The 21,962-nt window shown below is 44.4% G+C and overlaps 1 protein-coding gene across 1 annotated transcript in view; it reads left to right on the top strand.

The window, feature by feature from the left end:
- SLC12A8 (solute carrier family 12 member 8) overlaps nucleotides 1-21,962 on the top strand; it is a 124,520-nt gene that overhangs the window by 10,413 nt on the left and 92,145 nt on the right. The window contains exons 2-4 of the mRNA XM_012780430.3: nucleotides 7,378-7,524; nucleotides 11,264-11,455; nucleotides 18,793-19,024. Of these exons, the coding sequence (XP_012635884.2) occupies nucleotides 7,378-7,524; nucleotides 11,264-11,455; nucleotides 18,793-19,024 (571 nt within the window). The remainder of the gene's footprint in view (nucleotides 1-7,377; nucleotides 7,525-11,263; nucleotides 11,456-18,792; nucleotides 19,025-21,962) is intronic.

Below are 21,962 nucleotides of genomic sequence, written 5' to 3'. Positions count from 1 at the left end.
TCTATATCTTGATTCAGATTAACTGCCTGACTCAGATTTACCACATGTTAACATTTTGCCTTTTTGCTTTATCATTGAGTCATTCTCTCTCTCTTTTCCCCTCTAAACCATTTGAAAGTAATTTGCAGACATCATATTCCTTTATGCACAAATACCATAAATACTTCAATGTGTATTTCCTATCAAGAATTTTCTTTTATCTAACCACAGTATATTTATCAAGATCAGGAAAATTAACATTGAGAAATCCTATTATCTAATCTGCAGCTCCACATGAAACTTTTGCCAGTTATCCCACTAATATCCTATAGCTCCCTCCTGCCCTGCCCCCTGGTCTAAAATCTAGTCCAGGATCATGCATTGCATTAAGTTGCTATGTCTCTAGCCTCCTTTAATCTGAAACAGTTCCTTGGCCTTTCTTTGTCTTTCATGACCTTGACATTTTTTGAAGAATACAGGCCAGTTATTTTGTAGAATGTTCCTCAGTTTGGGACACGATCCCTCACAATTAGATTTGCGCATGTATTTTTGGCAGAAATACCATACAAGTAATGTTGTGTTCTTTTCAAGGCATCATATCAGGAGGTACATGATTTCTAATTGTCTCATGGTCTATGATATTAACTTTGGTTACTTCTTTAAGGTGGTATCCACTAGGTTAATCCACTTTGACTTTACTAATATCCTTTGTAATTAATAAATAATGTGTTGGGATTTTTTTTTTTTTTTTTTTTTGAGACAGAGTCTCACTCTGTTGCTTGGGCTAGAGTGCTGTGGCATCAGCCTAGTTCACAACAACCTCAAACTCCTGGCCTCAAGTGATTCTCCTGCCTCAGCCTCCTGAGTAGCTGGGACTACAGGCATGCGCCACCATGCCTGGCTAATTTTTTCTATATATTTTTAGCTGTCCAATTAACTTCTTTCTATTTTTGGTAGAGACGGGGTCTTGCTCTTGCTTAGGTTGCTCTCAAACTCCTGAGCTCAAGCGATCCACCCGCCTCAGCCTCCTAGAGTGCTAGGATTACAGGCATGAGTCACCGCACCCGGCCAAGGGATCCTTTTTTTTTCTTCTTCCAGTAGCAGTATGTTGGGGGATGCTTTGTGACTATGGAAATATCCTATTCCTCATTAATCTTTTACCCAGTAGCTTTAGCATCTATTGATGATTCTGGCAGAATCGATTATTACTGTGATAGCTGCAAAATGGTGATTTTTCTAACACCATAATTCCTTCCACATGTTAGTTGGTTTTCCACTGTAAGAAAGGGCTTTAACTTCTTGCTCATATTTTAATCAGTTCATTTATTTATATCTCTATGGACTGAGATTCTTATTCTTTTCCATGAATGTTCTATTGCCATTATTTATTTTGGTAACCAAATTATGCCAGATTTGGCTAGAGGGAGCCCCTTCAACCTGGTTCCTGTGTCCTTTTGATGTATCCTTGTCATTTTTTTAAGCACTTCCTTACTTTCTGGTACAAGATAGTCCACTTATTTTGCACTTTCTCTGGCCCAGCCCTGAATCTGTGACTTCCTCAAAGAGCCCTGGTTCCTTAAAGTGAGGAATGGTATTTAGAAACTGGAATCTGAGTGCTACATGTATTCATTGCTACCAGGATATCTTTGCTTATAGACACTTTAAGTGGACAGAGAGAAGGAATACAAATGTACATTTATGTATTTCTCTCTATATATATATATTTAAAAACATAAATTCAAACTGATACCTCTAACTCCAGTTCATCACCATGGGGGTCATTCTCCTATTCTTTCCTCTTTCCTTAGTTGGAACTCCCTTCTCCAACAGTGAGCAACTTGATGTTCATTCAATATATTCAGTTATTTGCTCAATCCTATAATTCAGAGAAAGCAGATTCAGAATTGGCAACTCATACCTCTACAAAAAAACAATCTTTCTATCTAAAATTTAGTATTGATTTTGTAGTTATTTTGTCTTTGTACTGAGAGCACACAATACTATGTTCAAAAGTTATTCTGAAAAAAAAAAAGAAAAACAGTTACTCTGGGCCAGGTGCAGTGGCTCATGCCTGTAATCCTAGCACTTTGGAGGCTGAGGCAGGAGGATCACTTGAGACCAAGAGTTCAAGACCAGCCTGGGCAACATAGTGAGACCCTGTTTCTACAAAGAACAAAAAAATTAGCTGGGTGTGGTAACATGTACCTGTAGTCCTGCCTACTGGAAAGGCTGAGACAGGAAGATCTCGTGAGCCAAGAAGCTCAAGGCTACAGGGAGATAAGATCATGCCATCACACTGCAGCCCTGGCAACAGAGTGAAATTCTGTCTCTAAAAAAAAAAAAGTTACTTTTTCCACTTAACTGTGATTATGTCAATCATTTGAAATATAGTTATGTTAATTTGTTGCTCTTTGCATTCTATTTTAATTTTTACCTCTCATCCTTGTTGATTTGATTTTGTTTCATTTTGAGCATGTAGAATATTAATATGGTTCCAAAAATCTAAACTATATCAGATGGTATACTACATAAGAATTCTTAAATGGATGTCATATTAGCGGGTCCACTGAAGCATCTAGAAGAAAACACTTTTTGCGATTGATTTTTAACTGGTTTGCTTGTTTTGTGGGAGAGGGTGTCCATGTTGCTCCTCTTTATGTTAAATCCAGGTAGATGTCCTAGCAACAGCCTGAGTCCTGCAGGAAAGTCTCTGCCATTTTGCCAAGAGGTTGGGAAGGGCAGGGGAAGCTCTTGTTTAGGTGGCCATGGCATTGCTGCAGTGGGTTTGTCATTTGTGGAATGGTATCAGGTGTGCAGAGCACGAGTGTCTCTGGGCTCTGTGTTCCCAGGCAGAAGAACTCTTGGGGACGGAGCTTCTGTGTGGTCCCAGGAGGCAGAACTCTCAGGGTTTCCACATTGTCATCCACGTTTCACAGTGTCTGCATGTCTTCCACTCCTGGGGCTGTGTCGTTGTGTGACCAGGCCGTGCCCTTGGGAGAGTCCCAGCCTTGGACAAGTATGCGGAGGCACAGGCGTGGAGAAAGCACAGGCCAACCATGCAGGGACTACTGGATTTAGATACTGGCTCTCATACTAGTTCTGCAGCAGAAGAGACCAACACTGCAAGAAGACCTCCCGTTTGAGGGAACAACTAAATCCACACAGACGGAGGATGCTGCCCGATTCTAATGCAGGGAGACCAGGCTTTGACCACTCCGCTGGGCCCTTGCCACCTCTGCTGCAGGGCCATTGCCATTTCTGGCAGCAGCTGGGATGGCAGAGCTCCCCCTGGAGGTCGTTCCACACTGGGCGGGGCTTGGAGAGGCAGCGTTCAGGGCTGGGCCATCGAGCAACGTTCCACCTTAGACATGAGGACAAGTTAGCTAGGGAACATAGTAAGTGCACAGTCAATAAGACTTTTCTTTGCCTTCCTTCCAACTTCCCTGAAGAGATCCTCACCCACATTAAAAATCATCTGTTGTGTTTCATGCTTATGTAAAGCTTTCACAATTATCATCTCATCTAAACTTTACAAAAACCCCATGATACAGGTATGTGGCCCTCTGCATTTTATGCAGGTACCACAGGTGAGCTCTGGCCCAGGGAGCCCACAGCCATGCAGAAACCCTGCCCGGCTCCTGGTTACTGTGGCCCAGCACGTGGTACCTGTTCAGGGCCAGGAAAAAGGAACGAAGCTCCCCACTCTGCCCCCAGACCACAGTTCAACAGCAGCTTGGGCATATTCTCTGATGTTTAATTAATAATCAGATAATTAACTTTCAGAAAGCAAGCTGCTGTTCACGTGTGTGAAATCCAGGTAGACGCAGTCTGCAGGTGCACGATGTCTGGAAGAGCAGGCCATGTCTGGCTTTGACCTGCCCCTAACTTGGGTGGACAGAAGCAGAGCTTCTCGCCTGGTTTCTTTTCCTCCAGCTGCCCAAAGAAACAAAAGGCATCACCTTACATTTGGATGTGTTCATAAGGCCTTGCAGGTGGCTGTTTGAGGCAAAAAAGCCCTGGGCATGGGATCATGCTGACAGTCCTGCCTCTTGCTCAGCTCAGCCTGCTGGGTGCAGGAAGGAGAGTGTATCCTACTCAGAGGCAACTTCCCTGCCTTTCTCGACCCTCTGCTCAGGTTTAGAAATTCTCTATTCACAGGAAAAAGACTCCTCTGAACTAAAAGCACCTAATGGCAGTCATGGTTTTCCCAGTGTGGGGGGCAGTCCCCTGGGCTCAGAGGGACAGGTGCCTGGCTTCTTGTGCCGGTGGCTTGGGCAGCAGGAGGGGTGGTCACCCCAGGGCTGGGCGCCAAGTTGCTGCACCCCTGGGACCTGCCAAGCTTGCCCCTGCCAGGCTGAGGTCCTCAGGAAAGAGAGGAACCTTGCCCTTGAGCTTGTTTTGTGGAGCCCTTTCTGAGGGACTGATTTGTTCCTCACTGTTTTGTCCTCCTCAGCCTCCACCTCTACTTCCCAGCAGGCCCATGCTGGGCGTGGCACACATCCTATTGCCATCACCCCCAGCCTGCTGTGTCTGTGTAACACACGTTGAATGGGAGTCTGGGGCCCAAATCCAAGGACAACTAGGTTCTAAAGAGAGCTACCCACAGTTGGGACCAGACCCCTCCCCTGGGGCTTAACGAGGTGGCCCAGAGCTGGCCTAACCTCAACCCGCCCAGGCCACAGCGACGGCTGCGTGGCAGTGCTAAGGAGCGTCTCAGCTGTGGTCTTCATGGGAGGCCTATTTGAGAGGAGAGGGGATTCCTCACCCTCCTATAGAGGAAGGATTTGGGTGTGAGCACCCAGGAGAGCCAAGTATGTGTGTGGGCCAGTGTCTGTCTGTTGGATGTCTGCTCACACTGCAGACCGCTCTGCCCCTTGGCCTGTCAGAGCAGGCGCTGAAGAGAACTGCAGAGAGCCCGCAGGACGCGGTGAGGGCTGGGTGGTGGAGCGGCCAGCTTCCCACCACTTGCAGTGGTCACAGCACGGCAGCTGGTCGCACTGTCCAGCCAGTGCTCTCCAAAGAGGGTAACTCGGGGCAGTAGCAAGAGACTGAATGGCACCATGCAAGGGGAGGCTGGACAAAGGAGCGATGAGAAGGACAGGGACACCTGACCTGGCGCTTCTACGTGGATGCCTGGAAGGCAACATGGCATTCCTGGAGGGCCTGAGAAATATTCCTTGGGGTCTCTATATTACTGTTTGGCATTTGATTCTAGAGTTTTCCATCTCATCCTCTCCTTTTCTCTGTGTTTTTGTTTCTTCCTTTTCCTTCTCTCTCTCACTAGGCTTGCGTAGTGTCTGTTTCTCTAAGAACATCAGGGTTGCATCCTGGAGGTCAAACCCAGGCTCTTCCTGCCCAGTCTCTGATGAACAGACCGTGGGAAGATGTGGTTACAGTCTTTTGTCACTTGGTGAGAAGGGCAGGCACACGCCCCTACACATCCTGACGTGAGTGTCAGTGCTCAGCCGCCAAACCCATTTCAAACCAGTGATACTTTCATTCTCAGGGTAAAGGGTTTCCTAGAGTTTCTACCTGCTCTGTGCACCCTTAAGGCTGATTTGCTAGTCCAGCAACACCAAGGAAATGGATGGTGTTCCCTGCACCAGGTGAACAAGACACGGACAAACCAGCCTGCAGTGTGGAAAGATGACAGTGCGGATAAAAGAGAAAGTTTCTAAAATCACCCAGGGCATCTTATGGCTAAAGCAAATGTATTTACAGTTATGCAAAGTCCATTTCAATTTGAAACCCAAAAGACTCAAATTTAGGGGAGAAAGGGCAGGTAACCTTTAGGTAAGCGTGGTGCAAGGGAAAGCACAGCTCGCGTAACCTGGAGTGCTGGATGGAAGTCCCGCCATCGCGAGACTTGGGCAGCCAGGAATCGTGGCGTGGCGAGCTGTTTCCTCAGCGCGCGCGCGCAGGGCCCCGCCGCGCCCAGTCACCGGGCTGTGAGCCTCGGGGAGAGAGCCGGCGGGGGCGCTGAGAGCAGTCTCTGCACTATTCCTCTTTTTGTTGCTGACAGTCGCTGTTACTACTGTGCCTAACAAATAATAGGCCTGTAACAAGCCATGGTAGGAAGTTGAACACAAGCAGAGACGGGAAGTTGGGCCATGTCCTGACTTTTGCGATTAGGATCCTGGAAAACAATCCTGCATTCACCAAGCAGGTCCCTTGGTACCATTTGTTCAAGGACAATGAGCCGTGATGACTGCGCTCTCCTCGTCTGTGGTTTGTGAAAGACGGATAAACAGTAATAGACATGGATAAAGGAAGCTTTGGTGGAGCTGAGAACACGACAGTCGGGGACCGACGGGGGACACCGAGGAAGACCCGGCCCATCTGTCCCACGTGGCTCAGTTGAGATCCCTGATTGTTTCTTGAGGCCCTTTCTTGGTCTGCGGGTCTACGATGCCAGGGGAGGAAGAGGAGCTGGGGTCCTCCCCTTTTGGGCGGGCCTTGGCCTTGCCCTGATCCCAGGCGCATGCACCGAGCTCAGCCACAGGAGCCCAGCCCCTGTGACCCTGGATCTTAGACTTTCCCGCCACCCTTGACTTTTCCGCCTTCTCACTGTGTTTCTGGACCACACGCGCTCACCAGTCACACTGACCCCTCCTCACCCACCCCACGCGGCTGAGAACCACTCGTCACTGCTGTCGTACCCGAGGGTTCTGGAAGGTTCTACAGATGCCTGAGTTTAGATTAATTACCACACCTGTGTAAGAACATTCACAGTGTGAGTTGCTACTGGTTTTGTTTAAGATCATTTTAGTATTTCCACAAAGTTTTAGTCTTTTTATTAAAAGTTTCCATTTGAATGTTTATAAGTGCCTTTGTTATTTTTGAATTGGAAACATGAGCAAGGAATCTGTTTGACCAACTAGCCTTTGATTGTAAATAACTGGCAGATGATGCTGTAGCATGTGGGGGTGTCGGGAGGGGAGGAGGCTTACAGATCACCACATCGCCTGCTCCATCAGGAAAATGGAAACTGCTCTAGGTATTTTAAACAGAGGGAATTAGATACACAGGGTTTACTACAGGTGTTAGAAGGGCTGAAGCAGCAAAACGTATAAAGTAAGGTTATCTGAAGATTAGTGACTGCTGGAGGCTGCCTTCACCCCCAGGACTGGAGGATGACAAGGGCTCATGACGACTGCTGGGCTGGAATCCAGAATCCCACACTCAGGTAGAAGTGTCAACTATTGCTTCTACATGCAGTCCGTGGGCACACTCACCCGCCAAGGGGCTGGGAAATGTAGTCCACCTGAGTGGCCAGAAGGAACGAGACCCAGGCTAGTTGACAACGAGTTTCTGCTACTCTCCACTTCGTGTCCTCCCCCTGCCCTCTCTGGCCCTCCTGACTGCCCCTCAGCTGACGTCTGTGTGCTCTATTTTCAGGGGGCCCTGGCCCAGCCCTGGCCCTGGTGGAAGATCCAGCTGTTTGTATGGGAGCCAGTGCTGTTTGGGACCTGGGATGGTGTCTTCACATCCTGCATGATCAACATTTTTGGGGTTGTGCTTTTCTTGAGGACTGGCTGGCTGGTGGTGAGTGCTGAGCTGGTGGCCTGGAGGCTAGGCTCTTGTGGGCCCACTACAGGGGAAGTTCTGTCACTCTTGGCCATCCAGAAGTGTCAGTTCCATCTCCAAAGTGAAAGTACAAGTCGTATTAGTTACCTATGGCTGCAAAGCAAATTGCCCCAACACTTAGCAGTTTAAAGCAACACATGCATTATCTCACAGTTTCCACAGTTCAGGGATCTGGGTTCGACTTAGCTGGGCACCTCTGGCTCAAGGTCCCGCAGGAGGCTGTAGGCAAGCTGTCAGTCAGGGCTGTAGTCTCATCTGAAGCCTCAACATGGGGAGGATCTATTTCTAGGATCACTTAAGCAGTTGCTGCTAGGCCTTGGTACTTGTCATGTGGGCCTCCTCATTGGGTTGGCGCATTACATGGCAGCCAGCCACCCCCAGGTGAGCAATCTAAGAGAGGGAGAGCAAGTGCCCAAGATAGGAGCCACAGTCTTTTTATATCCTAATCTCAGAAGCAGCAGCCCATGAATTATGCAAATATTCTAGTCATTAAAAGTGACTAAAATGACTGCATGGATAAAACAAGTGGCCTAAAATCAAAGTGTGCACATGTCTCATTTTGCACTTCAAAAACTATTCAATAAATTACAACTAATGTGATCATTTTGAATAACTAATAAAATATTTGCATACCTAAAAAAAATGAGTCACTGGATCCAACCTAAACTAAAGGGTAGGAGATTATATAATGCAAGAGTACCCATGCCAGGAGGCAGGGATTCCAGGAGGCTATCTTTGAGGCAATCTACCACACAAATACATCCTTTTGCCCCCAAATGATCTATAGTTTTGAGCTCAGCCATTAGTTTTACCTAAAAAAATCATATTTGATCATGAAAACAAAGGCAAATGTGAAATGTTAAAAATAAGATAGAGCTTCCAGGGGATGGCATAAAATTAAAATAAGTAGAGGTCATGCCAAAACTATTTTTAAAGTAGAAAATATTAACTCAAAAGAATAATTTGGTAGCATACTTATAATTTGGAAAATGGTAAGGTGGCAGTTCTGGCAAGATGTCATCGGTACCAGACATTTTATTATTATATGCAGAAAACTGAAAAGGGTGAACAAAGGAAGAAGACAGTAATGTATGATTTCATTAAAAATATAAAGTCAGCAAAATAAGTAACAAACATGCTCAGATGTCATACTCGCTCTCCTGTAGCCCGACAGCCTCTCTGTACCTGGCAGTGGGGGTGGGGGTGGGCGGGCCTTTGATCCACTCCCGTGAGTTCTTCTCCATCCCCAAGTGTCACCACCAGACTGTGCATTGCCACCGCTACCTAGAAATCCTGCCAGCGTTGTGTACCATCTGGCAATTGCTGAGTTTTTGTACACATTCCCACATTCCTGTTGGCAGTCATTTTCTGCAAGGGCCCACAGATATCCTTATAGTCCCATCTCACCATTAAAGAGGAAATTGAGTAGGCAGAATATTTATAAGCTGTGGAATAATGGCAGCTAAGACTCATCAAGCACTTATATGACAGATGGCATTCAAAGCACTTTAAATGTATTTAACCCTCCTAAAAATGTAATATTTCCTGACAACCTACAAGATAAATATCATTGTCATCTCCATTTCACAGAAGCGAAACCTGAGCACGAGAGGTGAAGCTGTGGTAGGCCAGGTTGCTGTGTTTGCTCACACTCAGCGTGCAGAGTGGACTCAGAGCCTCACCTCTCTGGGGACACATGGCCCTTTCTAGACCCAAGTGTCCCCTGGGAGACCCCTCTCCTTGCTTATTGTCTCCACTCTAGGTCAGATGGTCAGAGGCAAATGTCAAAGATTTGTGCAGGTGGTAGGGACTACTGCTGTGTTGCAGCTACGTCGTTGTACCCTGGTGGAGCCATTCATAAATCTACATTTTATTTATATTCTGTTTTATTCTCCAAGGAGTTTGACGTAGTTAATAAAGATGCCCACAGTACTTCAAGCCAAAAAATAAGTGAACAGGCCGGGCGCTGTGGCTCACGCCTGTAATCCTAGCTCTTGGGAGGCCGAGGCGGGCGGATTGCTCAAGGTCAGGAGTTCAAAACCAGCCTGAGCAAGAGCGAGACCCCGTCTCTACTATAAATAGAAAGAAATTAATTGGCCAACTGATATATATATAAAAAAAATTAGCCGGGCATGGTGGCGCATGCCTGTAGTCCCAGCTACTCGGGAGGCTGAGGCAGGAGGATTGCTTGAGCCCAGGAGTTTGAGGTTGCTGTGAGCTAGGCTGACGCCATGGCACTCACTCTAGCCTGGACAACAAAGTGAGACTCTGTCTCAAAAAAAAAAAAAAAAAAAAAATAAGTGAACAAATCCTAAGAGAGGGGAAACATGGGTATCTACAGAGGAAGGGGAGGGTGCAGCTCACGGCAGCCATTTCTCCCTGGCCACCATGCAGGGTGTTGGCTCTTCCAATCTACCAGGTTGGCCCTCTGGCGGGTAAATCCCAAGCCAGGTGAGCAGTGTGTCCCCAGTGGCCTCTGAGGAGACAGTGGGCAAAGGGCTTTCTCCTCATGGGCCTACTGTATGGGAATATTACAGTGGAAGGGGATTTTATGGGTAAAGGAAACCCAAAATTGGTCCATATGAAGTTCACAGTTAATGGAAGAGTTAAAATGCAAATATTTCCGAGAGTATTTGTATGAACTAGCAGGAGGTGATAGGAATAGGGTAGCAGAAATCTGGGGGGTGGAAATAGGGAAAACAAAAAGCTGTCCAGCCCTGATCTCCTGCAGTCCGCGTTCTGCACCCCAGACCAGCAGTGGAGTCCCTGAACATGTCCTGAACAGGGGACCAGAGCACCCCTGACTCCCGGGACACTTTTCCAGCTGGTTTGAAGGCCATTCAGTTCTTAAGCTGGCTCTGCCTGCTCCCAATTCTCTCTCCAGCACTCCCAATGCCATGGAGCCTCATCTACCAGGAGCCACCCGTGCCTGCTATTGTAGAGCACATGGCATGGTGTCCCTTCTGAGGCGGGGTGTACTCTCCAAGACTCTTGCTTTCCACATTGAAATGTGTCTGTCTACAGGTGTACATCTCTGGGCATGTGTGTGTTTGGTTATTCACTCAGTAAGCATTTAATGAGCACCTATTATATGGAGGTGGTGCTAAGCCCTGAGAGCATGAAAGGGATACAACATGATCCTGCTCTCCTGGAGCTCACAGCCAGAGGTAGAAACTGATTTGGAAGCAGACTCAGCATGAGAAGTACTGTGAAAAGTACTAAGCCCTGGGTACTGGGGGAGACCCAAGGCCTGGTTACAGGGCCAGCTTCCTGCAGGAGGAAATCCCAGACACTGAGTCTTAAAGGATGCATTGCAATAACCTGGCAAAGCCGCAGAACGAGCAGAAAAGGCATTCCAGGAGGGACTCAGCATGGGGAAGAGTGTGGTGGGGAGAGATCACGTCCCTGCATGCTAGGACACAGAGGGACAGAGTAGGAGGCGCCTCCTGAGCATCTCAGGTAGCTGTGACTTTACCCTACAGGCCACGGGGAGTCATTGGAGAGTTTGAAACCAGGACACTTCCCTTCGTTTAGAACTTATTCTGGGCTTCAGCTCTTGTGGCACTTGCTTTGTCCTTTTGCAGTTGCCCCGCTCTGTGTCCCACCCCAATCCCAGGGCTGTGGGCATGAGGGGAGGTCCTGTCTGGTGGGGCCATCTCTCCTAACCTCGACTTCGCACCTTGCTGTTTTGCTGCAGGGAAACACAGGAGTGCTCGTGGGCATGTTTCTGGTGTCCTTTGTGATCCTGGTGGCCCTTGTCACCGTACTGTCTGGCATCGGTGTCGGGGAGCGTGGCGGCGTGGGCAGTGGCGGCGTCTACTCCATGATCTCCTCCGTGCTCGGCAGGCAGACAGGTGGCACGATTGGGCTGCTCTACGTGTTTGGACAGGTAAGGCGGCCACACCCAGAGCCCTTCCCCTGCCTTGAGAGTGGGGACGATCACCCCATGTTACAGGTGAGCAGCCGAGGGCTCTGAGGGGGTCTCAGTGGCAGAGCCAAGCCACAGGCCAGAGCCCTGACCCCTCAGTCCAGGGCTCTTTCCGTCTGCCACTCCTGTCTTGCAGAGGCCAGCACCATCCTCACTGCCCGTTATAGGAAGGGCTGTGCAGGACAGTGGCTGGAGCCCAGCTGGCAGCCGGGTGGCCTGGGCCCTGGGACACTTTTGTGCTGAAGGTGGGGGGGCATTTTGCCCGTGCCAAAGACTTTCCTAGAAGCAGGCACTTCTCAGTGAGCTGGAGCTCTCGGATGCATTTGATAGCTTGGGCGGCCTGCACAGGGAGCCGGGAAGCCCCTGTGTGGACTCCGTCTGGGAAGGAGGATATTAACGAGAAGCTGCTCTATCCGGGCGCACACAGGCGCTCAGCAAACCGGTAGGTGCGCAGCAATCCTAAGGCTTATTTAGCTCAAACACTGGGACAGTGACTTAGTGCTGAGGAAACAAAGTACAGACATTAAGAAGTACTTCGTTGTAATCATTTCTTAGACTGAAAAAGGCATTTTTATGATAGCACGAAGGGTGGTGGGTGGTTGAAAAAACAGTTCAAGGAAAGAATTTGTCTAAGTAAGAGTCCAAGAGTCTCCTCAAAGAAAGCACTAGTATTGTTTCCTTTATTTTTAGGCAGCAGGGGCAGGGAATTTCAGCACAAATACGCCTGATCCTCTAGCAGCACTAGGCTCTGTGTGTGCGTGCCTGGCTGTGTGTGTGTCTGGGACAGATACAGGGAAGGTAGACAGTGTCACTGGACTCTCAAAAAGCACTTGCCTTGCTGGAGAAAGATCATTAAGTATAGCGGTTTGAGAGGTGAGTAATAAGTGGTCATTTTACTACCCTGGGGTTTTGTATAAGCCAAGCAGGCTGCAAGATGGACAAAGTCCTCATTTTCCCACCCTCTGGGCAGATAACAAACTAGCCTCTAGAAGCACAGGCAGGACCAAGCTGAAGCCCCTGGATAAAGACTGGATCATTGAGCATGTCCCTCATGTGGGCTGATTTGGGAGGAAAGATGTTCGAAAATAAGATTGCAGCCATGGCCTGAGAGTCCATCCAATCGGCCTCCCTGCTTGTCGCCTGCTTTTCCATCTGCCTTGGTCCCTGGGGGCGTCTCAGTGAGCCTCTACTTCACCTAAAGCTCACCTGGGCCTTGAGTCCCTGGTCAAGGTGTGGTTACTGTATAATCCTTTTGATATGTTGATGAATTTGGTTTTTTAGTATTTTGTTGAGGATTTTTGTGTACCTATTCATGAGGGATGTTGGTCTGTGATTTTCTTGTGATGTCTTTGCTTGGTTTTGGTGTCAAGATAAGACTGGGCTCATAGAATGAGTTGGGAGGTGTTCCCTCTTTATGTTTTTTTTTTTTTTTTTTTGCAGTGGGGGAGAGTTTGTGAAGGATTGATGTTCATCCTTTAAACATTTGGTAGAATTTAGTGAAATCATCTGGTCCTGGGCTTTTCTTTGTAGGAAGTTTTTTTTTTTTTTTGATTACTAATTCAATTTCTTTGCTTATTTAGACACATTCTGATATTCTATTTCTTCTTCAGTCACTTTGTGTCTTTCTACAAATTTGTCCATTTTATCTGTTATCTAATGTATTGGTATATTAATTGTTTATGATTCCCTTATAATCCTTTTTATTTTTGTAAGGTTGGTAGTAATGTCTCCCCTTTCATTACTGATTTTAGTAATTTGAGTCTTCTTTTTTTGTGTCAATCTAGATAAAGGTTTGTCTGCAAAAAAAACAAAAAAAAAAAACCACACCAATTTTTGGCTTTTTTAATTTTTCTCTATTTTTTTTCTGGTCTCTATTCTATTTATTTCTGCTCTAATCTTTATTATTTCCTTTTTTCTGCTTGCTTTGGGTTTAGTTTACTCTTCTTTTTCTAGTTTCTTAAGGTGACAGATCAGGTTATGGATTTGAGCTCTTTCTTCTTCGAGGGTGTGGTCGACATTTCCAAAGCTCCCTTAGTCCTGTTCTTAAACCCCCCCCACCCCTCCTCCCCGGGCATGAGTGCATGCGTTTGTTTTTAATGATTGCCAGAGCAGATTGCCTGGTTTTGCCCCTAAGCAGAGGTTGACAAACTTTTGTAAAGGGCCAGATAGTAAATATTTTGGATTTTGTGGGTCATATGTCTCTGTCGCAACAACCCAACTCTGCCGTTGTAGTGTGAACGCAGCCATAGGCATAAAAATAAAACATAAAAACAAAAATGGGCATAGCTGTGTCCCAATAAAACTTTGTTTACCAAAACAGGCAGCAAGCAAGATTTGGCCAGTGGGCCAAAGTTTGCCAACCCTTGTCCTAGAGCATCAACGTTTAGGAGATACACACACTTAAAATAATTATTTTAAGTGCTTACAAGACCTTGTTATTGCCCATACATAACCTTAACATTTGTACCCCCATAATATGCTGAAATAAAAAAAAATTTAAAAAGAAAAAAGACCTTGTTATTGCCCTGTCCCTCCAGAACTCTCCCCCCTCCTCTCCTCGAGGCCTTGGTGTTAGACATGCTCTGTGGGACCAGACTCCCTGGCCAGTGGAGGAGAGGATGGACTAGAGACCCTCACTCCCTGCTGCACGCACCTGTGTGGGCCCGAGGGCTTCTTTAGGGTTGCTTACCCCGGACACCAAAATGTCTAGCTTCAGCCTGCACTGAGAAGTCTAGAAGCATTTGTTAGTGGCTAACATGCTCTGTGCTGGACTCCATACAAAGGCAATGGAGGATTGGAAAGTTTTTATAGACCTGATACAGGCCTGGAGTTTTCGTTATGGCAATGAACACATATATGCAGGACATAGTGTTAATCCACCAACTTTGACCTTAAATCAGGCAGTTTGTGTCAGAAGGGGAGGGGTATTGAGGGGCAGCTCTAGTCCTCTTGGTAGGTACCCAAAGATGGAAGGAAAAATGCCTATGATTGTGAATGGGCAACTTTGCTAAAGCAAATACCTTGCAATTGGATGTATGGCACCCTGAAAATGGGCCACCTCTTCTCTTTAGAATGGTGGGCAACACACCCTGCCTCTTGTGAGAGGGAGTTAGAAGTTTCTCTGCAGAGAAGGAAAAACGAAAAGGAATGCCTGTGATTATAAACTTTAGGAGGAAATAAAAATACTTTTAAAATCGAATGAACTCTGGAGATGTTTACACGTTAAACAAATTGCCAGGAGTGTTTTCCAAGTAAGAGCAGTATTCAGTTTGGAAAGTAGATGCGTCTAGGGTAATCGGATTGCTCTGGGGAAGGCCTGGCAGGCCTTGAATGTCCACACTTGGCCCAGGAGGTGACTGGCACTCAGACTAGTCCTGTGTTGACTGTCGTGAGCCGAGTGTAGGCGAAGGCCTTGAGTGCTGGGCTGCTTCCTTAAATGTCGCTGGGCTGAGCTATAATGTACTCCAATTTCGTTTTTGCATGAACATAATAGTACTGTTAATATATTTGCTTTTATTTTTGTCCTTTATAAAAGGCTTTGACAATTACAAAATGATATATTTTGTAGCCAGTTAACACATTGGAGAGAATGTAGAGTTTCCCCCACACCCTTGAGGTGACCAATGGAAACACCTTTCCCTCTGCTTACATACGCTTACTACGTTTTGTATATAATGTTTTTGCTTGTTTTTATAACGTTTTTGCTTTGCTTGTTTTTATAAAAATGGGGATAAATTTCATACTCTATTTCATGCCTTGTATTTCTCGCTTGACATTAAGTCGTAGACATTTCCTCTTGGTTGATGCTTTAAACCAATGTTTTTAAATGGTTGCTTAATATCGTATTATATTAATGTACCATAATTTATGGCACAATTTTATGTTCATTCTTTTACTCTCCTCTGTATGAGCAATTTTATTCCTTTTTTATTCCTAATAGGCTACATTTTTACATTTTCTCTTTTGTTTTTAATCAGGCTTCCAGGGGCTTATCTATCTAATTGATTTTTTTAAAGGATCAGTTTTCGTTTTTTGTATTTTTTTCTTTTTAATTTTTCTTCTATTTAATTTCATGTTTCCTTACATACTTCTATTTTCTTTTTCTTTACATTGATATTTTCATGGTTTCTTAAGTTAAATTTTTTCCTCTGTTTTTCTTCCTTTTTTAACTAATAAAAAATTTAAGACTATACTTTTTTTTCTTTTGTTTATTTATTTATTTATTATAGAGATGGGGTCTCACTATGTTGGCCAGGTTGGATTCAAACTCCTTGGCTCCAGTGATCCTCCTGCCTCAGCCTCTCAAATAGATGGGATCATAGGCATGTGCCTGCCACTGTGCCTGGCTTACTTTTTTTTTTTTGAATACACATTTAGTTGTGCCTCTTAAGTTTTAGAATAAAATATTTATCTTTTCATTAGTTTCTAGATAATTTGAAGTTTTGCTTCCTCTTTCTCCTCACTTGGCCAATATGGGCCACATTTATTTTTCTTGCATTTTTGTTGATTTGGAAGTTCTACCCTTTTTATAATTCTGCTATCAGTTACATTCTACCCTTAGAAGCCATAATTAAACTTAATATTTTTCTTTTATACTTTTTCTATACTTCCCAACCAAGACACCTTGTTTACTAGCTCCTCCACTGACCAACTGTGAAATCTCTACAACACATTTACTTTCCCACTCTCCATAAATACCCTCACCTCTTATGCGCAAACTCTTAGACTTTGAAAAGATGGTTTAATTTTAGACTGTTTTTGCTTTCCCTTAAAGTAAATCTCTTTGGTTTCAAGAATCCTTATTTACGACTTATATTGCAAATTCCCAGTGCCATTACCAGGATCTATTTAGTATTAGCAAAGTATTTTTTGATATTCATAGCTAACTACTATTTTCTCTTCTTCAATAGCGATAATAACAAAGTAATAAATGATAATGCCGGTGCTATTGTTTCTACAACTCCATGAGCCCAATATTGTTCTAGGACTTTGCACAAATTATCTCATTTAAATCTCACTGTAACCTTTTGAAGTAAGTACTATTATTATCTGTGTTTCATAGAGAAGTTAAAACACTTTCTCAAGTCACAAGGATTTGGCCTTAGTCTGGCCTCAAAGCCTGCGCTCCTCACCACCATGCTCTTAGGAGCGTCTTAAAGAGCTTTTCTTTTTCTTCTTGCTGGCATCTTTGGGCTAAAAAGCAACGTTAGGCACAAACCTGAAAGGATAAGATTGCTGGAGTTACTGGGAACAAAAGGCAGCATTTGCAGTTTGGCCTGCCTCATGTGAACAAAGTCTGTTCTGCTGCTAGAAGAGAAAATCGGGTTGCAAACTCCAGATGCGAATGGTCACACTCAAGTGCTGGCCTCATTCTCGATGTGTTAGAGACGTCAGACACCTGGGAAAGTGGTGCCCATATAAATGATAATCATGACTACATTTTTGTCATTTGTTTTTTAAAATTTAGATATATCTGACCATTTGAGAGTCCTATTGACCTGGCCATATACCGATGAAATAACATCATTATCACCATCACATTTGGTATTTAGTCAGGGGCAACTCTTGAGTTCTGAGGCAAATGTGGGAAAACGTAGGTCTCTCCCCGCCTCCTTCTCTCTCTTTGTGTCTGTCTCAGAGATGATTGTATTCCCCCCACATTTCTTGGGCTTTTCCCTTACCCAAAGATGGATAGAAATGCTTATCACTCTGGGATATTGGAATAACAGTTTAAGCTAAATGTGTAAATGTGGGTAATGCTGACAAAAACGTTACACACCTACTTGCAAAGCGAGCTGATTTCAGTGAAGAACAGCCTTGTTCACCAGCCTCCTCAAATACAGAAGTCATATTATCACCCTCTGGCCTTTATACAAAAGGGCTGGGACCTCGTGGTGCCTGCTTCTCACAGCACTTTTCACAAGGTCAGCATATCACAAAGTATTTATTGAATGCTTACAGCGTGCCTAGCAAATGCAGGGTATTTTAAGAGGCTTAATCAGCATAAAAATTGTTTAAGATGTTTGCATCCTTGGTTGTAGGAGGGGAAAGACAAATGTATATGCGTGAAACGATAATTGAATATGGAATCAGATAATTATCTAAATGAATATCATGACACTGGCAGTGAGTATGATATTGATTAGAAAAGAGGGATGAGGAAAGGCTTCATAGGAAAGGAAGAACTTGAATGAGGCCCTAATAGAATTTGTTCCCTGGGAGAATGGCAAGGGCAGAGCTACCATGGTGAGAGTGACCAGCTGGAGCTGGGCACAGTGAAGGGACAAATCCAAGGAGAGGAGGGGGCTGAGTCTAAGAAATCATGGAAAGTGAGGCATGTGTTATTTTTAGCTATTTAATTTGAAATGATCTTTTGAATAGTTCCAAAAAGATGAAATTATGATTCTCAGGCAAATATAAAATAAATATGTACCAAAGGCTTATTTAATGCCTGAATTAATGCAGGAGCCAGTAAGATATTAAAGAGCAATGGAGAAGGATACTGGATGGGTAGAGATCAAAGTCATAAATTCATAATTAGGCAACTTAATAAAGAAATGTAAGGATAAGATTGCTGGGGTAGATACAAAACCAGTTCATGTCTTACAGGACAACAAACACTAATCTTTTGGGTTTTCTATACCACTGGACAGAGGTTATTTGCATCTCTACTTAAAAAAAAATCTATATGTTAACATGTAACTTCATTAAGACTGGGACATTTAATACATTTAATCAATAGCAAATAGTAAAGTCAAACTAAATACATTCACCTAGATAGTCCTTGGGTAGCCTTTGTCACATAGGACATTGAAAAAGGTGTGCCAAGGTTTTTTTTTCTATTTCCAAGTTTTAGATAATTTTAAAAATACTGACCTACAAAGACATGGAGACAAAAACTGTGGTTTGCTGCAGTGCCCTTTTATGGCTCTGTAGATGGGCCCCTCCCCCGGTGTGTTCTTATTCTATATTTATTAATAGTTCTTGAATAACTCGGACAGAGAAATTCAAAGGCCTCTTTGGCCTCTTCCTCCCATAGTCTTTTCATCTCAGTTACCAGCTCTCAGCTTGGGCTTGGCGATCATTCTCTGGTGAAGATACAGAGCAGAAATGAGGCCCGAGACAGGCTCACAGGAGGGAAGGGCTGGTTTAACCCCGTGCTGGGTCCCAGCTGCTGAGCCAGCTGCCAGTGAGTGTGTGGACGGGTGAGCAGGGTTCTCAGTGTTGGGCGGCTCTGCCCGTGGGCTCCTGGTTCTCTTCTCTCTTGATGACTCTTCCCACCTGGAATTGCACGTCAGTGTGTTGCAGGCGCCATGTACATCACCGGCTTTGCTGAATCCATCTCAGACTTGCTGGGCCTCAGGAATATCTGGGCTGTGCGAGGTATTTCAGTTGTGGTGCTTCTGGCCTTGCTGGGGATTAACCTCGCGGGTGTCAAGTGGATAATCCGCCTCCAGCTGCTGCTGCTGTTCCTGCTGGCCGTGTCCACGCTGGACTTTGTGGTGGGCTCCTTCACCCACCTGGACCCAGGTAAGCCGTGTTGCCTTATGGATTTGCCCTGCTGTGTACATGTTTATAGGTGTGCGTTTGCAGACTACCACCGCCCCCCCGTAGGCTTTACTTCTAGTTAGTGTGGGCTGTTCTGAGGTCACGTGTGCAGGTGAGTCGTGGTGCAGTTTCGTGGGCCTGGAAACCCCTCTTCACACAGACATCGCTTAGCACATTTTCCACGTGTTCTTTTTATTTACTTTCAATTAAAGAAAAGAAAGCCAGAAAATGTAGGTAAAACAAAAAGGCAGAACTGGATGAATAAATATCAAATTCATAACAGTGATTGGGAGAGTGGGCAAGAAATAGTTATGTGGGCAGGGAATAAAATAGACTTTAATTTTATCTGTCATAGTTTATATCATTTTTGTTTTTTTTAAAGGACTTGATGTAAATATAACAAATGTTAACAACTGTCATTTCTGGGAGATGGGGACAGATATATGTTTGATTATTTATAGTTTTCGATGTTAAATTTTTTTCCAAATAAAAATATGAATCCATTAAGTAAGCTCAAAGAAAATAAGCAGCCAGGTATAGTTTCGTATCATTTGGAAATGGCACCATATATTTGCAGCCAATCACTGTTTCATCTAACCCTGGGTTTTTCTCATCCTTCAGGATGCCTGGCAACTCTAATCCTAAATTCTTATGCCATGAGTGAGAGGCTATTACCAGAGTGTCCATAACTTTGTAGCTTTGTGGTTTGAGTTGGTTCAGCATCAAAAGTCTTTGCTTTTGTCTGGAGTACAGAACTATTCCTGGGATGTTATAGAAAAACGATAACTACTTGGTATAACTACTGGTATAACTACTGCAGGGATTCTGTCTTTAATATGGCAGTCATGACCAGGCATCTACACTGGAATGTGGACGAGGAATGGGAGCTGAGGCGACCAACTGTGTTTTTTAAAAAATCTGCAGCACAGACAATACCCTGTGATGATGGTGGCGGCTGTCGTGGCAACTGCATTTCACTGAGTACTCGCTATGTGCCAGGCACTGTGCTTGGCACTTTTCATGGCTTATATTAATCCTTACTGTAACCTCTTGAGATAAGAACAATTATACCCATTTTACAGATGAGGAAACTGGGGCTAAAATATTATATAGTTTGTGGTGATGAATGGCAGAGCTGGGATTTGAAAATAGATCCATTTGATGCTAAAGCTGAGCTATTTCTGTTTTCACACCACGTGTGGTCTTTTTGTGACAGCAACTGTCCTTTTCCCCTCTGAGGCTGCCCCTGCTATGTCTAAACAGGTTTTTATAAAAATGTTGGTTGTAGGAAAGTCAGAATTCAGTTGGTTCACACTGATCTGGCCTTACTACTTCCTCATATGTAAAATTTCTTCTGTTGGAAAATTGTCACTCCCTGCCTTCTGGCATCCTGGTCCCTCTTCAAAAACCCCTAGACTGCCCCACCCAGTGGCCTGGACCTACTCCAGTGCTAAGGGCCAATGTGGTGTTGGCCACCTGCAATGTGGCTGCTGACCACCTGCAGCCAGGGCCTTGCAGCTTGCTAAACATTTGGAGCGTCTCTATTGGAGGGAAAGGGCGATTTTTTTCCTGGTGCTGCACCACTCTGCACAGATAGCCCACAAACTAAAGGAAACTTACTGGCCTTTGGCTGTCAGACTATCAGTGAAGGAGAGAGAGAGTCCAGTCTGGTCCTTGATTGCCAGGTGCTTTTCCCTGCCACTGGCGTGGTTGCTGAAAGAGCGGGATTAGTTAAGTTGCAGGGCGATACTGCTGGCCTCTTGGAAACCTTGCACCAGGCTGATGTATTTTCCTTCTTCTTGATTAGAAGTTTTCTTGGCTACTCTTTTAAGTTACTCCAAATATTTCTCTTTCCTTCTGGTCAATACATTAGCAGGGTGTAGTGTGAAATGAAATTTATTTTTAATCATTCCCATAGCAACTGGCCCCTCTAGAATCTGTTTTTGGTATCACTGATGTCTTATATGGGCTACTTTCTTTGCGGTTAAAAATCCAACTGAAACCAAACTGTAAACCTTCAGAATGAATTTAGCAGAATGATTTCAACTCTCAAAAAAAAGAAAATATATATAGACATTTGAAAAAAGACTAGAAGGAACTGTGCCTAAGTGTTAACTGTGATTATCTTTCTATTGAGACTATGTATGGCTGTATTATCTTCTATTCTTCCTTCAATTGATTAGAGTTTTTTTAAAACTCATTTAAAAATGAGTATAGATTGGTTTTTAGAGCAATTTTAGATTTACAGAAAATTGAGCAGATAGTACAGAAGTTCCTATATACCCTTTCTCACCCTCCTCTGTCTTTTCCAGAATGTCATATAGTTGGAATCATATAGTATGTAGCCTTTTCAGATTGCCTTCTTTCACTTAGGAATATACACAGAAGGTCCCTCCATGTCTTTTTGTGGCTCAATAGCTCATTTCTTTTATCACTGAATATTATTCCATTATCTGAATGTATCACAGTTTATTTATTAATTCACCTACTGAAAGACATCTTGGTTGCTTCCAGTTTTTGGCAATTATGAATAAAACTGTTACAAACATCTATGTTCAAGTTTTTCTGAGGATACATTTTCAACTTATTTGGATAAATACAATCTAGACACGTGATTGTTGGATCACATGGTAAAACTTTTTTTCACCTTTGTAAAAAAACTCAAACTGGCTCCTAAAGTGGCTGTATCATTGTGCATTTCCACCAGCAACAAATGAGTTTCTGTTTCTCCACATCCTTGCCCGCATTTGGTATTGTCTGTTTTTTGTTTCTTGGATTTTTTTTTTGCCATTCTAATAGGTGTGCAGTAGTATTTCATTCTTGTTTTAATTTGCAATTCCCTAATGACAAATGATATGGAGCGTATTTTTGTATGCTTATTTGCCTTCTGTATATCACCGTTGCTGAGGTGTCTGTCTAC

The sequence above is a fragment of the Microcebus murinus genome, chromosome 1, assembly GCF_040939455.1.
Source record: "Microcebus murinus isolate Inina chromosome 1, M.murinus_Inina_mat1.0, whole genome shotgun sequence".
NCBI classification, from domain to species: domain Eukaryota; kingdom Metazoa; phylum Chordata; class Mammalia; order Primates; family Cheirogaleidae; genus Microcebus; species Microcebus murinus.
Note: the sequence above shows the minus strand (reverse complement) of the source record. Positions and strands in the feature narration are given on the sequence as shown.